The sequence below is a fragment of the Coenobita brevimanus genome, chromosome 57, assembly GCF_032717465.1.
Source record: "Coenobita brevimanus isolate Jiangsu-jjx chromosome 57, ASM3271746v2, whole genome shotgun sequence".
Taxonomy (NCBI): Eukaryota; Metazoa; Arthropoda; class Malacostraca; order Decapoda; family Coenobitidae; genus Coenobita; species Coenobita brevimanus.
Window position 1 is genome coordinate 22,660,198 of NC_137010.1, and position 23,626 is coordinate 22,683,823.

General features: G+C 40.4%; 1 protein-coding gene across 1 annotated transcript in view; it reads right to left on the bottom strand.

Moving 5' to 3' along the window:
• The window catches only part of LOC145401926 (proton-coupled folate transporter-like), a 106,946-nt gene extending 98,287 nt beyond the window's left edge, over positions 1 to 8,659 (bottom strand). Inside the window, exon 1 of the mRNA XM_080274031.1 lies at positions 8,408 to 8,659. Coding sequence (XP_080130157.1) covers positions 8,408 to 8,659 — 252 coding nt within the window. The remainder of the gene's footprint in view (positions 1 to 8,407) is intronic.
• Positions 8,660 to 23,626: the final 14,967 nt, after the last annotated feature.

Here is a 23,626-nt window from a genome sequence, read left to right on the forward strand (position 1 = left end):
GGAGGATGAAGTGCTTGAAAGGGTACAATAGGACAGAAAGGTTGCTGGTTCTTTGAGAGCAGTGATAAGAAAGGAAAGTAGCATCGACGTAAAAAAGTCACTGCATGATATGATCATGATAGCAACTCTAAGATACGGAAGTGAAGCTTGGACTTTGTTGGACAGACACAAGTCAAGAACGAAAGCAGTGAAGTCAAGAACGAGAGCAGTGAAAATCAGTTATCTGAGAGGAGCATGTGGAGTTACAAGGAGAGGCAGAAAGATAAATGAGGAAATGAAGGAGTTCTGGGGTGTGGATGTGACAGAAAGTCTTAGGAGTAATACACTGAGGTGGTTTGTCCACGTGGAGAGGATGGAGAGTGCGACTAACTGTGTTTATATGAGCGAGGTGGAGGGAGGGAGACACAGGGGAAAGCTGATGATGGGGTGGAGGGATGGAGTGGAGAGGTATATGAGAGAGAGGGGGGGGGTGTGAGCTGGGAGGAGGGCAACAAAACAGCAGGGGAGAGGGCGACATGGAAGTGATTTGTTTGCAGTCACCCCTTATGGGATTATGGCTTCTGGCAACAGATTGACAGATATTTAGTTTTTTTTTTTTTCTAGGAGGGAACAAACCTGTGTGCTTATAACCCTTGATTCCTTCTTCCTTGCATTAAAATAAGAAACAGCAATTTTCTTTCCACATCATATACAGTATATTATAACACCTTCCATAATCACCTTCTGTTTATTCTGTCATATGCATTCTCAACTATAGGTCTAACTGCAAATACCGGTATCTGATCAACACATCAGCTACCACTCCAGAAACCATCTTGTTCATCACTCAAATGATTTTCTGACACCTGTCTAACCTTCTCCATTACTAATCTTCCAGAAAGCTTTTCCACAACACTTAGCAGGTTTTTTCCACAGTAATTTTTTCATTAATTTCAGTCAAATGTACTTTTATGCAAACGCACAATCTAAGCCTTCTCCCACTCACTAGTACAACACCATCCATTTAGGATTATCAAGATATTTCCCAAACACAGTTCACTGTACTCTTTCTCTGCATTTTATTGCACAAACACAACTAAACAATGAGGGGTATAATATTATCAGACACTGTACCATACTGTACTGTACTGAACAAGTATCTGCTTTCACTTTAACTTATCCATTCATTCATCATCTAATCCAGTGCTGCCTCATGAGGAGTTCAGAAGCCTGGGGCTAGGCAACTAAGATGAGAGTGATCAGCCTCACTTAACCCTGATGGCATTATGTGAGCAACAGACCCCAAACATCCCTTGGATATAAACCTGCACTGGCTCAATCTGATTGGAGTGCCTTAATTACTCGCTAAACCACCAGACGCCATAATTTGGTTATATGGTTACCATCTAGTATGACATATGGTTTCCTGGTGTACAAGAAACAATTTGGCTTGTCACTCAGTGTACTTTAACTACTGTATCCTTCATTATTACAGTACCTAGTATCTACAATGTACTGGGCACCGGCTTTTATTATGCAAAGTTGTATGGCATCAATTAAAAATATTTAAGAGCTGGGTCAAGTTCTCCTCTTCCTTTGACCCTCTAAGCTTTAGCCCAGCTGCAATTCATAATTTACTTGATTATCTTTTAACCCACCAAATTTGGTGATATCTTTACTCAAATATATACTCCTCTTACCTCCAGGCAATTTTACTCAATTCTGAAAAGCCCTCTCATACTGAACAGCTTTGAAAAATCTCTAAAAGCCAAATGCAATTCCTATTAAAAAAATATATCGTATATATACAGTAGAACCTCAATTATCTGCAAGCCAATAAACCGGATTTGGTGATAAACTGGACAATTTAAAGAAAAGTTCCAAAATCAATCAACTGGAGAAAATTCAGGACTTAATCAGCATTTCAAGTTCACCACGCAACCATCCCACCCGAATGTTTTCATTCCTTCGCCACCAGAGTGCATGACCGCAGTCCCTGCCATTGTTTTGAGGGTTAGCAGTGTAAACACTGCAACACACCGCTGTTTTATCGCAATTTTCCATAATACTTGGTGGAATATCAGCCATGGCTCCTGGTACAGCTACCGATAACAGTAAGCCCAAATGTAAGGGAGTGGTACTGATGCCGAAACAGAAAATAGACATCTGTAAGAGACTGGAGAAATGTGCCCTCACGAGTGATTTGACACGTGAGTACAACGTCGGGTCCAGTACTATTAATGACATATGCAAGCAAAAAGACAAGCTTTTGAAATATGTTACACACTCTAATGTTGCTCAAAGAAAACAGACATACACTTAAGACAGCGAAGTTTGAAGAGTTGGATACTGTGCTATACGAGTGGTTTTGGGGGAAAAGAGTGGAGGGTTATGCCATCACTGGACCTCTCCTCATGGAAAAGGCATGTGATTGTTATGAACAAATGGGGATAAAAGAGCCATGTGCTTTCACTCTAGGCTGGCTACATTGTTTAGAGAAACGCCACTGTATTAGGAAGCTCAAGATTTGTGGTGAGAAAAGATCGGCTGATAAGACTGCAGCCGAGGATTTCAAAGAGAAATTTTGTGAATTGCTAGTGGAGCACAACCTCAATCCCGAACTTTGTTACAATGCCAACGAGACTTCCCTCTTTTTTCGCATGATGCCTGAGAAGACGTTGGCAGGGCCATCCGAAAAAGTAGCCTCTGGATTTAAGAAAAATAAAGAGAAGGTGACTGTCCTGCTGTGTTCTGATGCTGCAGGGACGCATAAACTTAGGCCTCTGGTGACTGGGAAGTATAAGTCGTCCTGAGCTTTTAAGGGACTAGTCCATCTCCCTGTTGATTATGAGTCCCAAATGAGTGCTTGGATTACAAGACACATATTCACTAATTGGTTCCACCATCATTTCGTGCTCCAAGTCAAAACAGCACCTGAGGAAAAGAGGACTTCCCGATGATTCAAAGGTTATTCTGTTCCTTGATAATTGTCGAGCCCATCCTGAAGCAAAGGAGCTATTATGGCTATGTATCTACCCTCTAACATCACTTCATTAACTCAGCCACAGGACCAGGGCATTATCCAGGCAGTAAGATCCAACTACAGAAAAATCTATTCCCACAAATGTGTGAACTTCACTGGTGGTATGCTGGAATTTCAAAAATCTTTCAACTTCAAGGAGTGTGTTTTTGCCCTTGTTGATTCTTGGAAGAAAACTGTCAAGACAACTCTAGTTAGGGCATGGAGGGAAGTGTGGCCAGATATTGAAGCCATAGCCTTGCAACCTGACAAGAGGGAGGAAGAGCCTGAGCATCAGACGATCGAGGATATTATTGCCGAAGCTCCTAGGTGCCATCCATTCTGCCAACTTGAACCTGCTGAACTACAGAAATGGCTAGATGCAGACAAGGAAACCCCAACAGAAAAAGTTCTGTCTGACCAGGAAATCACTGACAGTGTTCTTTTGCTTGAAAAGAAAGATGTGGATGAGGTGGAGTTAGGCGATGTGGAAGAGAAGGAAGGAGTATGTTCACGGAAAGATGCTGATGAATCATTTCAACAGATCATCTGATTCATGAAGAGAAATCCAGCCTACACAGCTAATGAACTGCTTCATTTTGGTAGCCATTATGATGACTTCCAAAACCACTGTTGTGTAGCAATCAAAAAGTCAGATATCAGGGACTTTTTGACGAGGGGTAAACATGCTAAAACAGCAAACATTTCACTTGTATCCTTCTGTTCATTTGAGGGATTCCCAGATAGTGATGCATCAATGTCCACACCAGCAAGCACTCCAGCAAAAAGGGCTGCTCCAGCAGTCTTCCCCATCAGGCCTGTTCGACCCCCAACCAGCCTATCCACTTGTGTCGATAAACCTGCATCACTCACAACTCTGCCTCCCCCACCCAGCCCACCCTCTGAATCTGAATCTGATGTGGATGATATGATGATGATACGTGATGATGATGAGTGATCGTGTACAAAAAAAAAAAAAAAAAAAAAAAAAAAAAAAAAAAATAATAATAATGTATGTAGCATAGTTGAAGGATACAATAATTTTAGCAGTGGTTAACATTTAATTTTTACAGTACAAGTTCAGTAAACATAAGTTTATTATACATTATACAGTTGTATTAGACATTTAGTAAAATTATTACAGTAGAGGTTGAGTGGCTTTTGGGTTGGTTGGGAGGTTGATTACTGCAGCCTACTGGAGCACTGACGAGTCATGGGTGAGTACTGTACACATAACACACAACTGTATTACTGTACATTGTATGCTATACATATACACGTTACATTAATTTTATGTATTATTACATTAACTCTTATATATGTGGTATTATTAGTGTATATGCAAGTCATGCTACTTCTATAGTGTAAGGTGTAAGACAACAGGAAATGGGTGTTATTCAATAATCTGGAAAATTCGTTTTTCATGCATTTTGAATTCCTCGTGGCTCCCGGATAATTGAGGTTCTACTATATACTAAACAGCTCAGAAAATCTCTAAAAACCAAATGAAACTGTTAAAGAAAAAAAAAATTATACTGAACAGCTCACAACTCTAAAAGCCAAAAACAATACCTAAAAGGAAAAAAAAATCATACCATACTAAACAGCTCAGCAAATCTTTAAAATCCCAATGGAGTTTCAAAAAAAAAAAAAAAAAAAAAAAAAAAAAAATCTCAAGCACTCAAAAATAATCGAGTGGTAACCAAGAATAAAGTAGCAATGACAGAAGACATTCTCATGCCACAGGAGTTGAAGTACTTTCAGTAAAGTCCATACACCGTGTAATATACAGTACAAAGCAAATTATCATACAGGACTTTGTACTATCATACTATCTGGTGCAGCAGGATACTCGAAAACAATGGCCACAAGCTAGAAGAGAGGTATACAGGGCGAGGTCTGAGTCACAGAGACTTTTACTTGATAACCAAAATCATGGGAAAAGGAAAAATATGATACTTAAGGTGACAACTCAGATGAAGAGGGATAATTGGGATATTATAGGTGAGCAGTGTGTGCAGAATGATGAAAGAAGGGTAGTGGTGAACAGTTAGGATATTAAAGATGCATGAAGAGAGCATTATAGCTGGTTGTTGAATGAGGAATTTGACTGGGACAGGGAAGGTTTGGAGCCAGCAGATCCAGTGTTTGGCCCTTGGCCTTTGATTGATACTGCTACTGTGAGTGAGGCAATAGGCAGGATGAAGGTGGGGAAGGCAACAGGTGTGTCTGGGTTGACTGCAGAAATGTTGAAGGCCTCAGGAGATATAGGGGTGAGGTTAGTCAATGACCTGATAAACAGGATTATTTATGAGTGTGTTGTCCCAGATGATTGGTTGACGAGTGTAATTGTAAATGTGTATAAAGGAAAGGGTGATGCCCTAGAAAGAGGAAATTATAGAGGTATAAAGCATTTAGATCAGATAATGAAGGTAATGGAGAGAGTTTTAGAAGGTATGATTAGAGAAAGAGTGAATATTGATGAGATGCAGTTTGGGTTTATGCCAGGTAGGGGAACCACTGATGCCATATTCATTGTTCGACAGCTTCAGGAAAAATATATTGCTAGGAGAAGGGATCTGTGTTTTGTTTTTGTTGATTTGGAAAAGGTCTTTGACAAAGTCCCTAGAGAGGTGGTGAATTGGGCATTGAGAAAGCTTGGCTTGGAGGAGTGGCTGGTTAGGGTGGTTATGGCTATGTATGTGGGTGCTCGCAACCAGGTAAGAGTGAATGGAGATTTGAGTGATGAGTTTTCTGTGAATGTTGGTGTGCATCAGGGGTCAGTTTTGAGTCCCATGTTGTTTATCATGGTACTGGAAGCCCTCTCACGTGACTTTAGAAATGGACTCTCGTGGGAGATGTTGTAAGCTGATGATTTGGTGTTGATTGCAGAGAACGAAAGGGTGACGGAGGAAAAGTTTAGGAAGTGAAGAGATGGAATGGGGCACAAGGGCTGAAGGGTAAATGCAGATAAAACAAAAGTGATGATATCTAAGGTTGGTGGCGGTACTGTAAAAGATGAGGGAGAGTGGTCATGTGCAGTCTGCCACGAGGGCGTAGGATGTAATTCTATCTTGTGCGGCGTTTGTGATAAATGGGTGCACAAGAGATGTAGTGTTATCAGAGGTAGACTGCAATATAATGCTGATTTTATGTGTACGGCATGTCGGGGAGAGCAGGTGGAGATTGTCAGGCGTGAAAGGATTGAACTTGCTGGTGAATCTCTTGAGTGTGTGGAAGAGTTTTGTTATTTGGGAGACATGTTGTGTGCTGGAGGTGGGGTTGGAGCTAGCTCTGTGGCTAGGGTGAGAAGCGGTTGGAAGAAGTTCAGGGAGCTCTTGCCTCTTCTGACACTGAGACGGTTCTCCCTGCGTGCTAAGGGGTCTTTGTATGCAGCATGTGTTAGGAGTGTAATGCTGTATGGTAGTGAGACCTGGGCTGTAAAGGAGGAGGTATTCGTCGGCTCAGACATACAGAAATGACAACGATTAGGTGGATGTGCAGTGCGTCCCTGCGTCCATGGTCTGGGGGGGCTGGGTTACAATGGAAGAGTTGAGAGGTAGGATGGGACTGGAGTGTATTGGTGTTGTGATGAGGAGAGGTAAATTGAGATGGTTTGGACATGTGGAGAGGATGGGGGATGATAATTGGGTAAGGAAGGTGAGAAGTGTTAATATTGGGGGTGGGGTTATGAGGGGTAGACCGAGAAAGACGGGACGAAGTCAATAAGTGAGAACTCAGGGTTAAGGGACTGAACAGGGAGGCTGCAATGGATCATGCAGCGTGGAAAGCCGCCATTAGGTGACCAAGGCCGACACATGCAAGCATGTTGGAGCCTTTAAAAATGAAACAAATGAAACGACAGACAGTACAACACTTAGATTTACACAAGCACTGCTCTCAAAACATTAATCCTTCTCAATTCACACTTGATTAGCATGAGGGAGGATTACCCTGGTATGTTTGGCTACTGGCATACCCCTCCATCGGTGAAAAAGTTTGGTCTTGCAGTAGGAGCCATGCAACCTGAACAAAGTGTAGGAAACAGGTATTTTGTAAGGAAGTACATAAACTTATTATCAGAAGGAATCTTCATCCAGTCTCCTATCCCCCCACAAACATGAAGCCCATACAGCATATGTTTACTGGAAACAGAAATTAAAAATTTTCTCATCTTTGGGTAAGCAAAGAGGTGATGATGGTGATGATGGCAACATTCCTCACTGGTAGCTAATTAACAGATGCATTCCTGTAAACAATTTTAACTACGTAATAGGATATGGTACACCACTGCGTACAGAATACAGTGATATGACTGAGGTCTGTTCAGAATGCATCTGACCTTAGGCTCTAAAAAAATAAATAGCTAACCTCTTAAGCTAGGACACTTCTCCCCCTCAAAGTAGGCCCCTTCTGACGTGACACACATAGCCCAGCGTACTGCCTGAAACACTTTTCAAAGTCGGTTTTCAGTATCTTCAGAAGATGCTTTATTGCGTTCATCATGATCTCTTCTATCGTCTCAACTCGGGAACCCTACAGCAGTGTTTTGTGCCTGGGGAATAAACGAAAGGTGCCCAGAGCCATTTCTGTTAAGTAAGGAGCCAGCCTGACCTGCACGATCTTGTGCTTGGCTAAAAATTCCTGAATCAGTTGAGAAGAATGGGCAGGGGTATGGTGCAGCTTCCAGCTTCCCACTTTCCAAAGATCTGGTCTCTTCCGCCAAACTCTGTCGCGAAGATGACGGATAATGTTGTGGTAGTAAAGTTTGTTGACAGTCTGACCTTCTGGTGCATAATGATGATGCACACCACAGTAAAAAAAAAAAAAAAAAAAAAAAGTCAACATGAGGGTGCATTGCCTCTTGCTGCAGACCTATTGTGCTTTTTTTGGACAAGGTGACCCTGCATGCTTCAACTGGAACAATTGTGCTTTGGTTTCTAGGTCATACCTGCACACTTAAGTCTTCTATCCAGTGATAACAGTCTTCAGCAGGTCTGGATTACGATTTGCACACTCCAATATGTCTTGAGCAACATCATCCATGAGAAGAGATCATGATGAATGTGACAAAGCACCTGCAAGAGATACCGTACTAAAAACCAACCATAAAAAATGTTTCCGGCAGTGGAAAGAATGCTGGGCTACGTGTGTCAAGTCAGAAGGGACTTACTTTGAAGTGGATTAGTGTCCTAGCTCAACTGGTTAGCTATTTATTCTCTTAGAGCCTAAGGTTGGATACTTTCTGGACAGACCTCGTATGACCTTTAAGGGTTAATACTGTACGCATGCAATGTTGTACTGCCCTTCATTAATTAGAGTTTTTGTAAAAACAAGAAAAAAAAAAAAGCATAATGCTGATAAATTTCTAGTATATAAAGTGTTGAAGGGAGAAGAAATACTGCTTACCTTAACAAGGAGGAGGTTGGTGGTAATGGCAGACTGAACTGTGAACCCAGTAATGTATAGTAACATTAATGGTTCAATCGTCACAAACTTCAAAACATCCACAATCCACCCACAGACACCCTTCATTACACCCTCAGATCCAGTGGACAGTTCAACTTGGTTGATATCATCAAGATGGCTGCTGAGCTGAAGGTCTTCCTGACTCCTTGTGTCCTCCAAGATCATAGGTGTGGTGTCGCTATCCATGGCCATTTTTATGAAGTGAACATCAAGTTTGTACAAAACTTAATTCACATATGATCTTGTTTTTTCCTAGTTTAACTTATTTCTGTATAACAGATGCTTTATTCTGTACATGATCTTTGTTTCACTTTGTACTTGCTGCATATGAAAGCTGTTTCAGAGATACTTTTTTTCATCAATTCATGTAATGTCTATGTAAACACTGTGTATTGCCGATTGTTCCTCTCTTTCACAAACTCAGGTTTTTAAAAAACTCTTACATGGAAAACTAAGTCCTTGTACATTATTTTAACCATTTCAGTTGTCATTATGAAAAGTACCTCAAGAATTCATAATAACATAATCTAAAAGTGGTTCATTTAATTTCTTCCAATGCAATCTTCCACAGTCAGCTGGTTACTATGTAAAATTTTCTTGGCAGCTTCAGTGATTGTGGCTACCAAAATGCTCATCCATTCAATATTCATATATTAATGCGGTTTCCATTATTTTTGCGCCACAGATGTTATTCCATTCACAGTAGCTACAGTATATGATAAATCTTTCAAATATACTGAATAATAATTTTCCCAGTCTAACCCACTTTCTGTGTTCACTGGACTATAGTGAAATATCATTTATAACATACTGAAGTCCTTCAGTATCAGTCTGATCTTCCCTTGTTCTTACACTGTGATGAACACTTCTTCACGCACCAGTAAGGTTACTCAGTACCTGGTCTACTTATAAGTTCAGTTCTATGCATGTTCAAAGGCACTACCAGAGACTTAAGTTTATGAAAGGTTTGTCCCTTCAGGTTACCCTTTGTTTTAAACTAGTACAGGCATACCCCAGTTTAACAATGCAATTGGTTAAGTAAACACCCATCCCTAGGCGTGGTATCATACCTCAGGGTAGAAACATGCAATATAGGCTATAGGGATGCATTTTTAAGCCTTGGGTTCCCTCCCCCCCCAACCATGTCCTAAACCCGCCATAATGAGTCCCCCCAAAAGTTTCTAGGTCACCTAAACTCCCAAACAGCGTTGAAACAAGGTAAACTAAACCTAAAAGTAGTTTATAACTCACTGAAACCCAAAAATAAAATCTGAAAATCATAGAAAATGTCAGGAAAAAATCAAACAAAGTAAACTATACCCCAAAATGACAACGTTCACCCCACCTATGACTAAAACACATTAATCTAAGTCTAAAAACAGTTTGTAAATCAACCTAAACACAAAATTTAAGTCTACATCATCATAATCGGTTAAAAAAAAATCAAAACCCATTGTTAAACTGGCACTCAGCCATTGTCAGGCAGGGTAGGGTGGTATTTCTACCCCCGTTGTTAATCTGGGGTATCGAAGATAGGGGTATTGTATCTCGGGGTCTGCCTGTATTTCCAAGCCTCAATCTATGTGCCAACATATTTTTTTTTAACTTGCTACTGTTTCTATGTCCCTAATTGTCTCAGCCAAAAAGATTATTTTTTTGCTGGTGTTGATTTGTTTGTCTGTTACACTCCTTCTATTCTATCTCATCACTTTAGGCGTGATTCCCTCAGGGCTGTGACCGTTAATGATGCTGCCACATCTAGTCCGGGAAAGCCAACATTTTCTTTCTTCATTTCTTTCCTTTCATAGAATGTTAAGACAGTTCTTCTAAGTACACAATATTAATGGTCCTCTGTTTGCCTTTTCTTCTAAGACATATTTATTTACACTTTAAATAATTTCTTTTGCTTGGCTGTGGAGGACACGAGAGTGAGTTGAAGGGGATGCATCCATGGCAGGGTATTGCTAATAAGTGACCCAGGTCACAAGGTCAGGCTGCAAGACTTGCAAACGTTGCAAAAACAACATTGTCAAGTCTTATGAAAGTCACTGTTTTCTGTTTTCATATTCAAAAAGAGAATCATTCATAATAAGTATATAGCCTCTTTTTAGAGATGAATCTATAGAGTATTCAAAATACATTTACAAGTAATTAATAGCTAAATATGAGCCTTGTTATTTATAATTACAGATTTGGGACATGCATTCTTACACTCATTAGCCAACCACACCCAAAGTGACTTGATAGAATTAAAACACTATAGCAGGATTACTCAAAAAGTTATGAACAGATTTTGCTGAAATTTTTTGGGGGCGTAGGGTCAATCCATCAGATTTTGGTGACAATCCAGATCATCATCTGGATCCAGGAATTTTTTAAATTATACACTGAAGGATAGTGGCAATTTCAACACTTTTGCTTTTAACTCCATGAATACTGTAATGCCAACAATGCTTCCACAAAAATTACAAGATAACATCTCCTTGGCAGAGGTCTGCAATCTCAGACAGCTCTTGTTCTTTTATGCTACAATGACAGGAACAATTTTGGACAACAAAACTGTGGCTTTAATAACAAGTTTGATACAGAGACATGAAAAGTAAATTCTGGGATATTCCAGATAATCACAGGATTGCTTTTTATCCAGAAACAAGAAACAACAGTTTGTTCGGCAGGAAATTATGGCAACATTGATACAACCTGAGGGCAAGCCTGTTGATGCTGCTGCTCAATCTCAGTCAAGCCTGACCCAGCAGACCCATCAAAGACAGGTAAGCAACTACTCTTATGGGGTCATTCCATACGTTCCCTACACCAATGACATTATGACTGCATCTTACTATGGTATGACAAGCCAGTATCAAGAGGCAATGAACAAAAATCAGCAGTTAGTTAAGCAAGAAATTATGGTAACACTGAAACAAAAACACCTTCTGGAAACAAGCCTTTTATGAAAAGGTACTTTGCTCTACAGAGCTTAATCTTGTCACTGCAAGATTCACTGTGAGGTAGTGGTAAGTCAAAGAGCAGGCATGTGGATTGGTAGTAGTCTGGAAGGTGGGTCAGGTTGTTAAATGATTCAGCCTTGCTAGTACTGGATGTGTCTGATGATAACTTGACAGATTCTATCATTTTATCTATCTTCCTGCTGTCAGATGACTTACTCCCAAGAGGGGTGGCCATAAACTATCACTTCCACATCACCCTGTCCCCTGCCATTTGGCTGCCCTCCCTCCAATTTGTACTCCCTCTCTCATATACCTCTCCAGACTCCAGTCCATTCCTCCATCTCATCCTTGGTCTCCTCCTCCTCCTCCTCCTCTCCCCCTCAACTCATTTACACACACACTCCTAGTCAGTCTCTCATTCTCCATCCTATCCACACGACTTGACCATCTCACATTTTTTTCTTCACACTTTCAGTCACATCCACATCAATATTACAATGCTCATTTACTTCCACATTCCTCTGTCATGTCTGTTCATGTAACACCACAAGCTCCTCTCCAGTAACTAATTTCCACTGCCCTCACTCTTGATTTGTGTCCTTCCAACAGGGATCACAATATTGCCAAGTAGCGAATTCTTTTTACTTCCATGCTCATTCCCCAATTCCTTTTCACTGTTTTTAGTGAACCAGCAACCTTTCTACCTTGCTGTACCTTGTCATGAACTTTGTTCTCTAAATTTCCATTCTTACTCATCACACTATCAGGGTACAACTGTACAAAAAAGTATCGTTACTCAGAGGTCCAACAGATACATAACAAACACTACAATGGCTGCAGTTTCTGAAGGGGTGATACACTCATATTGACGCTTTTATTACCTCAAACAGGAAATGCCTCTTGTATCCCATGTATAACCAACATTGTTGGATATGCAGGGGTACCAACAGTTTCCTAACCCCCTGCCTGTTTTTCCTAAACCATTGTTGTTTGTCATATTGTTTAGCACAAAGCCGTGACGATATTTTTTTTTTACAGATATACTTGAATGCACTTACATTTCCATTTCCTCACCACCTAGCTTTATTGTGTTTTCTGTGACTTTATTTCTCTCAATCCATAACTTTAATTTTATTTATTCACTTTTAGATTCCATTTCTTAAGTACTGAGCATGCCCAAACTCATTCACCGAGCCTTCGCTCTGTTATAACTCCATTCATCTACCAATAAACTCTCTTAACAGACTTCCACAAGGTTCCATTCTCTCACCCACATTCTTCAATTATATAAGTATGAAATTCCCACACCCCAGCTGCCCACAATCATTGCCTCATATGCAGATGACATCACCACAACAACCACTGCAGACACAGTCTGCACACTGCAACAGAACTACCTCAACACTCTGCAAACTTGGGTAGAGGACACCAGGCTGATGATCATCCCAAACAAATCCACCACCTCAATTATCGTCAGCAGTGAACATGAATACAAGTACAGTACTTTCCTCACATCACAATGTATGTGTGCCACATATCTCCTCCACTAAGATCCTCAGAGTGACATATGACACCGGATTCAGATTCAAGGACCATGTACAAGAAATCAAAAGGAAGTACACCCCCTGACTCAATGCACTCAGGAAAATTACAGGGCCAGACTTTGGTCAACAAAAAGAAACACTCTCTTACTCTACATACAAACAATACTGGTCCATTAGATTTGTGATGTACTATGCCTCCCTCACATGGATTCCCATCCTGTCTAATACTCACTACAACACCTTGCGAACCATACAGAACAACATTCTATGCACCATCACTGGCTGTACCAAAATCATTCCCACAGCTTACTTAAAATCTAAAGTGTCCCCTTGTAAGACTACCATACCTTGATGTGACAAGCACACAATTCTATGCAGCAGTCTGTGCCAATACACAACACCCATCTTACTGCATGAATGAGACACACGACACACCTAGGCACAAAATACAATCACTACATAAACATTATTAAGCACTTTAAAACAAAATTTCACCTCCAGACATTTCAACAATAGCAATGGAGAAATTTCACTTACGGTACTGGTATTTAATATACATGGCAACACAACACCTCAGTCAAATATACAGTGTATTTCAAGTCTCCCCTCCTAACATCCATCCACCAGAGGCATCCTTAAATAGATCTGACAGTGTTCATTTAGCTCAGCTTATATCAGGGCATCACCCAGCCCTCCTCAGTTACCAGCTTAAACAGCATTTGGTGGAATCACAGATGCTTGCAGAACAGGCCAACACAACACACATAATGGAGCACTGCACAGCACGTGCCACAGTACGACATGCACTGTACACAACATCAACAGGGTACAGATCCTATGGTACAACCCCACAGAGGCACTTGCTTACCTGCTGTCAATGGGTCTGACTGATCAGATGGACTGGATTTGAACTACAACAACAACAAACTGAACAACCACTGTGATGGGACACATTCCTGCTTTAATCCAACATACAGATGAAGGAACTAATTTTGTTCACCCTGCACATGCACTGCTTCCCTGACACCCTCATACATACTCTGCACATACACAGTGTTCCTCACGTTCTCATCTACTCCTTATCTTTTCAATACTTTCCACATTCCCTGTCTCCCTATGCCAGTCTGCCAAATAATGTCCCCAGCATGAGTGAATTCAGCACTTTTTTCAAGGCATAGCCTTAAAACATTCTTTTGTAAAAAATTAATCATAATTATAATAAATAAAAAAAGTAAGAACTTAAAAATTAAACAGTTAACTGTATACTAGTGTCTTCAGTGTTGCAATGGTACAATACTGTAACACCTAATAACATTTGAAAAATTTTAGTTTCAGTCCTTGCTCTTCCCTCCCCTTTTTTTATTCATATAATTATGATCTTAATTTCTGTCAGAAATATCCAATTTCTTAAGTATACGATCCCCTCCCACCCAGTGTTAATGGGGGATTTGTGGGAAATCAAGGATTTTGGATATGGAGAACAGTGAAAAACTGGTCATCTGCAAGGGATATGGGGCTAAAACTTGCATGAATCACATTAAATACTATAGGGAAACCCTTAGTTTCATGAGAAACCTAACCTGATCTCACCTGGGTTGGACTGACATGACCTGAAATAACCTCAACTAATGCAATCCAACCCCATCAATATAATGGAACCTAACCTAACCTAGCCTTGCACTAAATTTTTTTGTTTCAACCCAAAGAGATAACTATATCTTATTCATCACCATCCAGAAATTTGTTGTGATAACCTGAGATTTTTTTTAATAGAAGGAAAAAGGAGCCAAAGGCCAGGAGCCTGCAAACAATTCCTTGCAAGAAAAACAAAAACAATACAACAGAGAGGCAAATTCAAGATCCATTCATTTCAAGATGCATGGACACACTGCGTTTGAAAGACTGGAGATCATACACGTACAAAATACAGACAGAGGGAGACAGTTCCAGAGTTGACCTGTTGCATAAATTAAAGACTGCGAGTAACAGTTAACTCTTGGATTAGAGAGCTGAACAGAAAAGGGATGAGAGTTTATTGCTAAAAGGGTGCTATGCACCCATCGTAGCGGTGGAGGGGTGCAAGCAGATAGTTCAGAGAAGTTACCATTGAAGTAGCAATAGAAAAGAGATAAAGACACAACAGTGTGGCGAAGAAACAAAGGTTGAAGGGAGCCAGTAAGAGGAGAGTTAATATGACAAAAAGCCTTTAACTCCCAATACATGAGAGTTGTACTCTCCACAGGGGCGAAAAAAACCTGTGTATAAAGTCAGCAACTGTGCAGGTGTAAAGGAAGTATGGAATTGGCTTAGCAAACCTAATCTCTTGGAAGCAAATTTTACAAGCGATGTAATGTGATCTTTCCAAGATAAATCCCAAGAGAATGAAACCCCAAGAATGTTTAAAGATGATGCAGGACTAAGTTGGATATTATTAAACATTACTGGGTAATCCTGTGGAAGATTTTCATGGGTTGATAGGTGTAAGAACTGAATTTTTGACACATTAAAAACATCAAGATTACATCTACCCCAGTCAGAGATACAAGCCGTCAGATATTGGGTGTGCCACAGCCTCATCCCTTGTCTGTTGAAGTAACTGCTGAGATGGACGTTGTAGGAACCGAATGGAAAGGTGAAGGGTGGAATCATCAGTGTATGAATGAATAGGGTTGAAGGTACAGCTTAGAAAGTCACTGAAGTGTAAAAGGAGGAGAGTTGGTGATAGGACTAAGCCATGAGGAACATCACTACTGATAGATCTAGAAGAATGGTGGCCATTTACAACAGCAGCTATAGAATGACTAAAGAGGAAGCTAGAGATGAAGGAACAGATAGAAGCATAGAAATTGTATGAGGGCAGTTTGGAGATTAAAGATTTATGTCAGACTCAATCAAAAACCCTTAAGATGTCAAGTGGAATGGCAAAGCTTTTGCCTGAAGTCCCAAAAGGAGGATGACCAGCAGTCTGAAAGGTAGGTGAGATCGCCAGTGAAGCATCCCTGACAAAACCCATACTGACAATCAGATACAAGGTTGTGACAGGAAAGATGCTTAAAATTTTTAAATTAAGAACAGACTCAAAAAATTTTGAGATACAGGATGTTAAAGCAATTGGGCGATAGTTTAAGAGATGCGAATGGTCACTTTGGGACTGGCTGAATGAAAGCAAACTTCCAGCAAGAAGGGAAGGTACCATACAAGTTGACAAACAAAGGTGAAAGAGTTTACCTAGGCAGGGTGTAAGCACAGAAGCACAGTTCTTGAGAACAACAGAAGGACCCCATCAGGCTCATGTGCCTTGTTAGTATTGAGGCCAGTGATGGCAGAAAATACATCAGTTGAAGAAATTTTAATGTCAGCCATGAGGAAGTCAGAGGGGGGAAGTGATGGAGGAAAAGCACCGGAATCGTCTAAGGTGGAATTAGAGGAGAAAGTCTGAGCGAAGAAGACTGCTTTATCAGTAGAATAAAAAGCTACAGTGTGGAAAAGAGGAGGGAAGGATGATGAGGTAAAGTTGTTAGAAAGGTTTTCGGCATGGTGCCAGAAGGAGCGGAAAGAATTCGAGTTGGACAGTTCAGAGCATTTAAGATGGATGAAAATACTTTTGGCAGAGCGAAGAACAGACTTTGCACGATTCAGGGCAGAAACATAAAAAAGATGAGATTGAGGGGTAGGTTGGCTCCGGTGCTCTTTGTAGGCCTTCTCCTTGTTGTGGACAGCAGTAGAACAAGTGTGATTATACCAAGACTTTCTTGCATTAGTCAATGGGTATGAGAAGGGATTGTGTGCTTCCATGCCCGAGAGAATAACCTTTGTAATGCGCATGGCACTCAGATGGCTTTCGGCCATGGACGCAATAATCATTCCAGGGAAAATCAAAGAAATGCTGCCCGAGGGCCACCCAATCACCAGCTCCCATTGATACAGAAAAAAAAAAAAAAAAAAAAAAAAAAAAGCATGATTTCTTGGGCTTGGGAACACTGCAGCTACTGATACACAATCACTGATGTTTGTCTTCCCTGAAAGTCCTGGCTACATTTAAAACATACTACTCTAAGCATGAAAATTCAAGCAGAAATGGAAGAGCACCTTTTACACTGTACCATGATGCTGAATTTAATTAGAACTGACTGCTGGAGGTAGCAATAGGATGGAGCACCTCAGTCTGTGACTGGCTGGCATAGAATAACTTGATTAAATGCAGGGCTGTAACTGGCTGGATGAAAACATGAGGCCTTTAGTTGCAGTGCTCATCTCCATAACATAGGCCTTATGCCTTAGGTGGGTTCTCCACTCAATATTCTGGGATACATGGCCAATGTATCATCCAGGTTGCCACAGTTACCTCTCTGAGATGTTATCCTAGGTACTTATTTTACCAACCAACGCACAAAGGGTGGATGGACACCTGAGTCGAGAGACACCAGCTGCTTGCACCAGAATTCAAACGCTGGTGCTAGCAGGCCAGAAGCTTTGCAGTCAGTGATGCTAACTACTCAGCCACTGGGGCATGTGCTTGGCTAAATAAAAAAAAACATGTACCAAGTTTGCCAGGTGCTGGCATCATCATCAGAGCTCATAACTCTGCAACAACCATTTTAAACTAAGCCTCTCTATACATTTCTCTCTTTTTTTATTTTAAGGCCGGATATTAATCATAATTTATAATAAGTGTCCCAAACAGACGCTGTTGCTACAAGTACGATATGACTGTAAACACCATAAAAGCAAATGGGCAGATCATAAGCTGAAACAAAATACTGTACTACCAAGGTAAAATTCTAACTTCAGGACGTTAACTCTGTTCCTTATGCTTCTGCTTACCAACGACAATGATCTTACACTAACCTTGAACTTAACCTTTCACCAAGCTGTTAACAATTAACAAAACCACACAGCATTGTAGGCTACATGTTATGAAAAAAAAAAAAAAAAAAAAAAGTGGGGGGTAGGGGAGCACTGACAACAGCTGACAGCAGCCAAGTAAAAAATAAAATATGTTTCTACTTTTTAAGGTGACAGCAGTTGGACTGGATCTAGCAGATAGATATATGTGAAGCTACAGAACGTGGTGAAAATTTTTGGGCTAGCTATCAGATGGAGCCCGGAGTTCGTGGGCTTGAAGGAGGAGTGAATGAAAGTGTGGCCAATTGAATTGGGCAAACTTTGGCTGTCTGGACATTGCTACTCCTCACCCTACCCTAGGGTGGGAAAGGAGGTCCGGATGATGATGATGATGATGATGGATGAACAAGAACTAAATTAGTCTATAATATTAAAATAATTTTATTAGCAATTTACTTCAGGGCTCAAAATACAAAGAAAAAAATGGAGGAACAAAGAAAAGGAGGTACGGTAATTATGAAATGGGAACACTGATTTCATCAACGGTATATTAAAATAAACTCATTATCTAAATGCTGGTAATTTCACTAGCAGTTTACTTCAGGTCTCAAAATACAAAGAAAAAAATGGAGGAACAAAGAAAAAGAGGTACAGTAATTATTTATGAAATGGGAACACTGACTTCACCAACAGTATAATAAACTCATTATCTCATCATCATCATCTAATCCTACATTGCCCCATGAGAAGCGTAGGAGCCCGGGGCTAGGAAAGTTGGTCCTGGCATTTAGGATGAGAGTGACCAGCCTCACTCATCCCTGAGTGGCATTACGTAAGCAATAAACCCCAACCATCCCTTGGATATAAACCTTCACCGGCTCGATCCGATTGGAGCACCTTTATTACCCACTAAACCACCAGGAGCCAAAATTTGGTTATATGGTTACCACCCAGCATAGTAAATGGTTTCCTGGTGTACAGGAAACCATTTGGCTTGTCACTCAGTGTAGAGCCACCCACAGGCAGAAGGAAGAGGAAAGAATGAAGGAAAGAAAGACACAAGAGGGAATGTAAAGTCACCACAGGCAGAAGAAAGAGGAAAGAATGAAGGAAAGAAAGACAGAAGGGGATGGATGGAAAGAAGGATGGAGGAGAGGAGAGGGCAGACACCCGAGAGCAGCACTACATCAAGTGAGTGGATGGTGAAGGTATGTAATTTTGGTACACATGCAACACATAGTTAACTGCAGAATTGTGACTTCAGGATGATGTCAAAATGTACCTATTTTTTTTCAAATTTAAGGATGCGGCCATGTCGCCCACATCAAGTGATTATCAACAATCCCTCTGACTGCCCGCTTTGCTTACCAACCATCGCTCTGACTGGACACATCAGTGTATCAGACATACTCAAATATGTGCAACAGAAAACACTAATAACCACTGTGTCAAAGCTTTGGGAAACTTAGTGATTTAACCTAACCTAACCTAACTTGGCCTTAGCTAACTGGGAGGCTGTGCAGCCCCGGATCCCCCATTCTTTTACCCTTGTCTAACCTAACCTAATCAAACCTAATTCATATTACATTGAAGATCCAAAACCCAACAAGGCCAAATTCAACTCTGAAAGAACCTGGGGAAAAAAAAAAAAAAAAAAAAAAAAAAAAAGAGAGAGAGAGAGAAGTTACACTGAAGATCCCTGACATGTCATATGGAAACTGCCCAAAGTAAAACATGCATTCTAAGCATTTGACATCCAGCATTAAAATAAAAAAAACCTGCATTAGGAACGATCGATATGGCGAAGTTGAAGGAATATTTACGCATCCAAAATCCTAATTAGGGTAAGGTGTCCAATAAGTATGCACCCTATCCAATAGGTAAGCACTGGGCATTTAAAAATGTATACGCAGAATTTGACAATACTCTGAATTTCAAAGTTAGTCTCCTACTGAGCCTTAACCCTTCCCCTAAAATATACCAGTAACAAAACCTATTCTTATTCCTTACTAAGAAAACCAAATGAGAAGAAAGAAAGGTGAAGGAAAACTGCCATTTCTTACGAAAAGCTAAGGGGTGACTGTGTTAGTTTTTGTGGTGTGGTTACTTTATACCTTACTTATTTTGATTTCTTTCTGTTTGCAGGTTGATTTAGGAAAGAAACATGCCAGAATCAAGACTCAGATCTGCGTAGAAATGAATAGGCCTAATGAAAGCGGGATGGGGGTGCGTACATATTGGATGGGGTTGGGGCAGCCTAGACCAATACGTACGCATCTTCTCAAGTGGGTGCCAGAGAGATGTAACCCACAGCATGTGAAAATCTAATGCCTTCTCTGTTGCTAGGGAGAACATGGGTCACTTTCCTTTGAAAATGCCAGTGTACCATCTCACTCAAATCACCCCATGACTGGTCCAAAACGTACACACTGCATGATGCCCTATGTGTATGCACGTACATAAAGGGCACCACGCAGTGCGTACCTATTTGTCTATGAAGTAAAAAAAAAAAAAATGAAAAGACACAATATATTGACAGTAATTATCTTTTTCAGAGTAAAGAATACATTGCAGGAATAAAAAATGTCCAGGCCTCCTTCGGAGCAGAGAAAAAACAAAATCAAAAGAAACATACTAATGAAAATATAAAAGCTGCTTTGGATGACATTGAAAGGTAGATTAAAATATTAGCTATTGTATTTTCATTGATTACATGAGCTATGGTGAATTCTACATCTGTTAGGATCAATTTCATTATACTGTAGGCCTATTTCCTTATTCACAAACTGATTGGCGCTATATGCTTTAATCTGCAGTTTGGGCTTGTCCATTGGAGCGTCAGCTAAGAAGTATGGAATCTCTGAGTCCACCCTACACTATAAAATATCTGGCTGCCGAGGAATGACAACACGGAAAGGACCAAAACCTCTCCTCACAGATGCTGAAGAAGAAGTAATTGTCAAATACATAAAGGATTCAGTAAAACGAGCCCAACCAGTCACTAGAAACAATGTGTTATCAGTAGTAGCATATATTCTAAGTTAAGAGATAGATGCTGTCATCTTGCGAAAAAAGCCCCCTTCATTTGATACCGCACCCAAAGACAAGTGGTGGAAGCTACGGTATTTTGGAAACGCCACTCAGAACTTGCCTACAGAACCCCAGAAACTCTCACAACTGCACATAAGAACATTTCCAAGTCCGTAATATTCCAGTAGTTCCAAAGCGCACTTGGCTATTTTACTGAAGTGGATGCCTTTGATGCACTGAAAGATCCCAGAAGAAATTTCAATACTGATGAGAGTGATTTCTCACTGTCGCCAAAGCAGGGAAAAGTCATAACAAAAAAGGGGGATAAAATAGTGTTTGAGGAGGCATCCATGTTCCAAAAAACCAATATAACTGTAGCAGGTTTGGTATGTGCTGATGGAAGAGTGCCGCCCTGTATGATTATACTGTATATCCACGGAAAAGGATAACCCCTAACTGCCGAAAAATTCCCAGATAATTACGAGTTTGTTGTAGCAAAAGTGTGAAGGGATATATAACGTATGAAACTCTTTATGAATATCTATGTAATGGGTTTAATGACTGGCTCACAGAAAATATAGTCACCAAACTTGTAATCCTTTGGACGGATTGGCATGAAAGTAGGAGCAATTACTACTTGGCAAAGACACTAAATGAATAAGGAATTATACCGTACTTTACAGGTTACCGCCCAATACTACTCATTTCATGCAGCCTGTAGACGTGGCAGTCTTTGGCCTGCTGAAAAAAGGGTGGACCAAGCGATGCAAGGAACGGTAAATCCAGCACCCTGACGACATCATAACTCAGGTGAATTTTGCCAAAATCTTTCTGCCAGTCAACAGAGACTATATAACACCAAGAAATATCATACCTGAGTTCAAGAAATGTGGCCTGGTGCCCTTCAACCCAGATGCTCCGGACTACAACAAGCTTGAATCTGCAGCAGCACAGAGGGAACATGCATCGACCATCTTTGAAGGCATCGACCAAGGTGGTTTCAAAGAGGTCTCCTGTCAGACTATACCTCCAAGTACCATAACTTAAGGATGCCAGAGAAGCCCCTTGATGTGCATAACATCGGAGGAGGAAACGATGAAGTACAATGTGAAGGGGTCACTGTGCGATTTGGTACTAGAGTACAAAGGTTACACTCCTATACTGCAGCACTATTTAAGTGTTCCCTTCACAGTTAGTAAGCCTACAAAGGAATTTCAAAGGGAACACTTTAGACAGGGAAATCAAGCTTCCATTCAAACTCAAACATCTCCTGCTCCATCCAGACTATCCAGCCGACTGAAGACTTCCCCTTCTGGGACTACATACAAGGTGTCTAACGCAAGTCCAGAAGTCATGCACCATAAATTTTATCCAGAAAAGCGACCAGGCAAAGGGCCTAAGAAGATAAAAAATGTAGTGGACAGAATCTACTCCATTTCCTCAATGAAAATGATTGAGGAATTAAAGAGACTTAGAGAAGGACAAGAAAGAAAAAATGCAAGGTGAAACAAAAAGCAGGCAAGAAAGGTTCAGTGAAGAGTACCGGTACAAAGAAAATGAGAAATGAAGAGAATAGAAGTAAAGAAGCACCAGTAGCAGGGCCAAGTGAGAGTGAGTCATCAGATGAACATATGAGTGTGAATGACAGCTCAGATGAAAGTATAAACTTGAAAAAAGATACATTCGGAAGCGGCATGACCATGGATGAACCAGAGATAAATTCTTGGGTTGGAGTCAAATTGGACAAGGCTACATCAAGCAAAAGCAGACAAAGCAAATTATCTGATACATATCTTGCAAGGGTCACAAAGGTCGATGGAGCTGGATATGAAGTATCATTCCTTAAAATGCAATGATTTCTACATAATGCCAGAGGAAGAAGAACTATCATATCCACATCTCCGAAGTGAATCAGTTGTCCTGGAAACACCGCATAATGAGTGCAGAAATTGGGTATTTGGGTTTGCATTTCCACCCACTATAAAATCTGTAATTCATTCCTACTTCAAACAACAGACAGGCACGTAAAAAGCATATTAGTTTGCCAAAGAATGTTTTTTTATTTTGCCAAAGCCTGTTGGTTTACCAAAGAAAGTAATTTTTATTTTGCCAATGCCTAGTAGCAAGTTCTAATGTTGCCGATGATGTTCCTTTTTATGCCTTACATTGCTCTGCATTATACTACAGTTGACTGATTTTTTCTTTCAAGTGTCTACAAGCAGTCACAATACTGACTGCAACTCTTTTCAACTTACCCTTCCATTAAATGCACAAGGAAGTTATATTTTGTAAAGCAATACAACAGCAAATCTCAGCCTACGACTATTTCATAACATTGCTCTATATAGTTCCACTTAAGTTATGGTAGCTGTGTTGAACTTCATTTAAACCTAGATAACTCAGTAAAGGAATGATCAAAGTCTAACATTTGCAAAGCAGACCCCTCTAGCTTTATTATCTTGGGAGTTATTAATGAAAGCGTACCTACTGGACAGGGGGGCATCCGTATTGGACAGGGGGGTCAAAATAGGTACCGTACGCACAAACTTGACTGCTCAATATCTCAGATATTTGTTGAGATATTCAAAATCTCTCTGTGCCACATAAAACTACAACCATTTCTTAATATACTGGGCAAACATGACATTCATCAAAGAATTTGGGAGGCAGGTGTAGTGTCGAGAAGAAAATTTTCCATGATTTTTTGCGTACCTATTGGACACTTACCCTAACAGCCTTCAAAGGCAGGTTTTAAAAAATCTCCAGTAGGTATGGTAATCCAGGAGGTACCA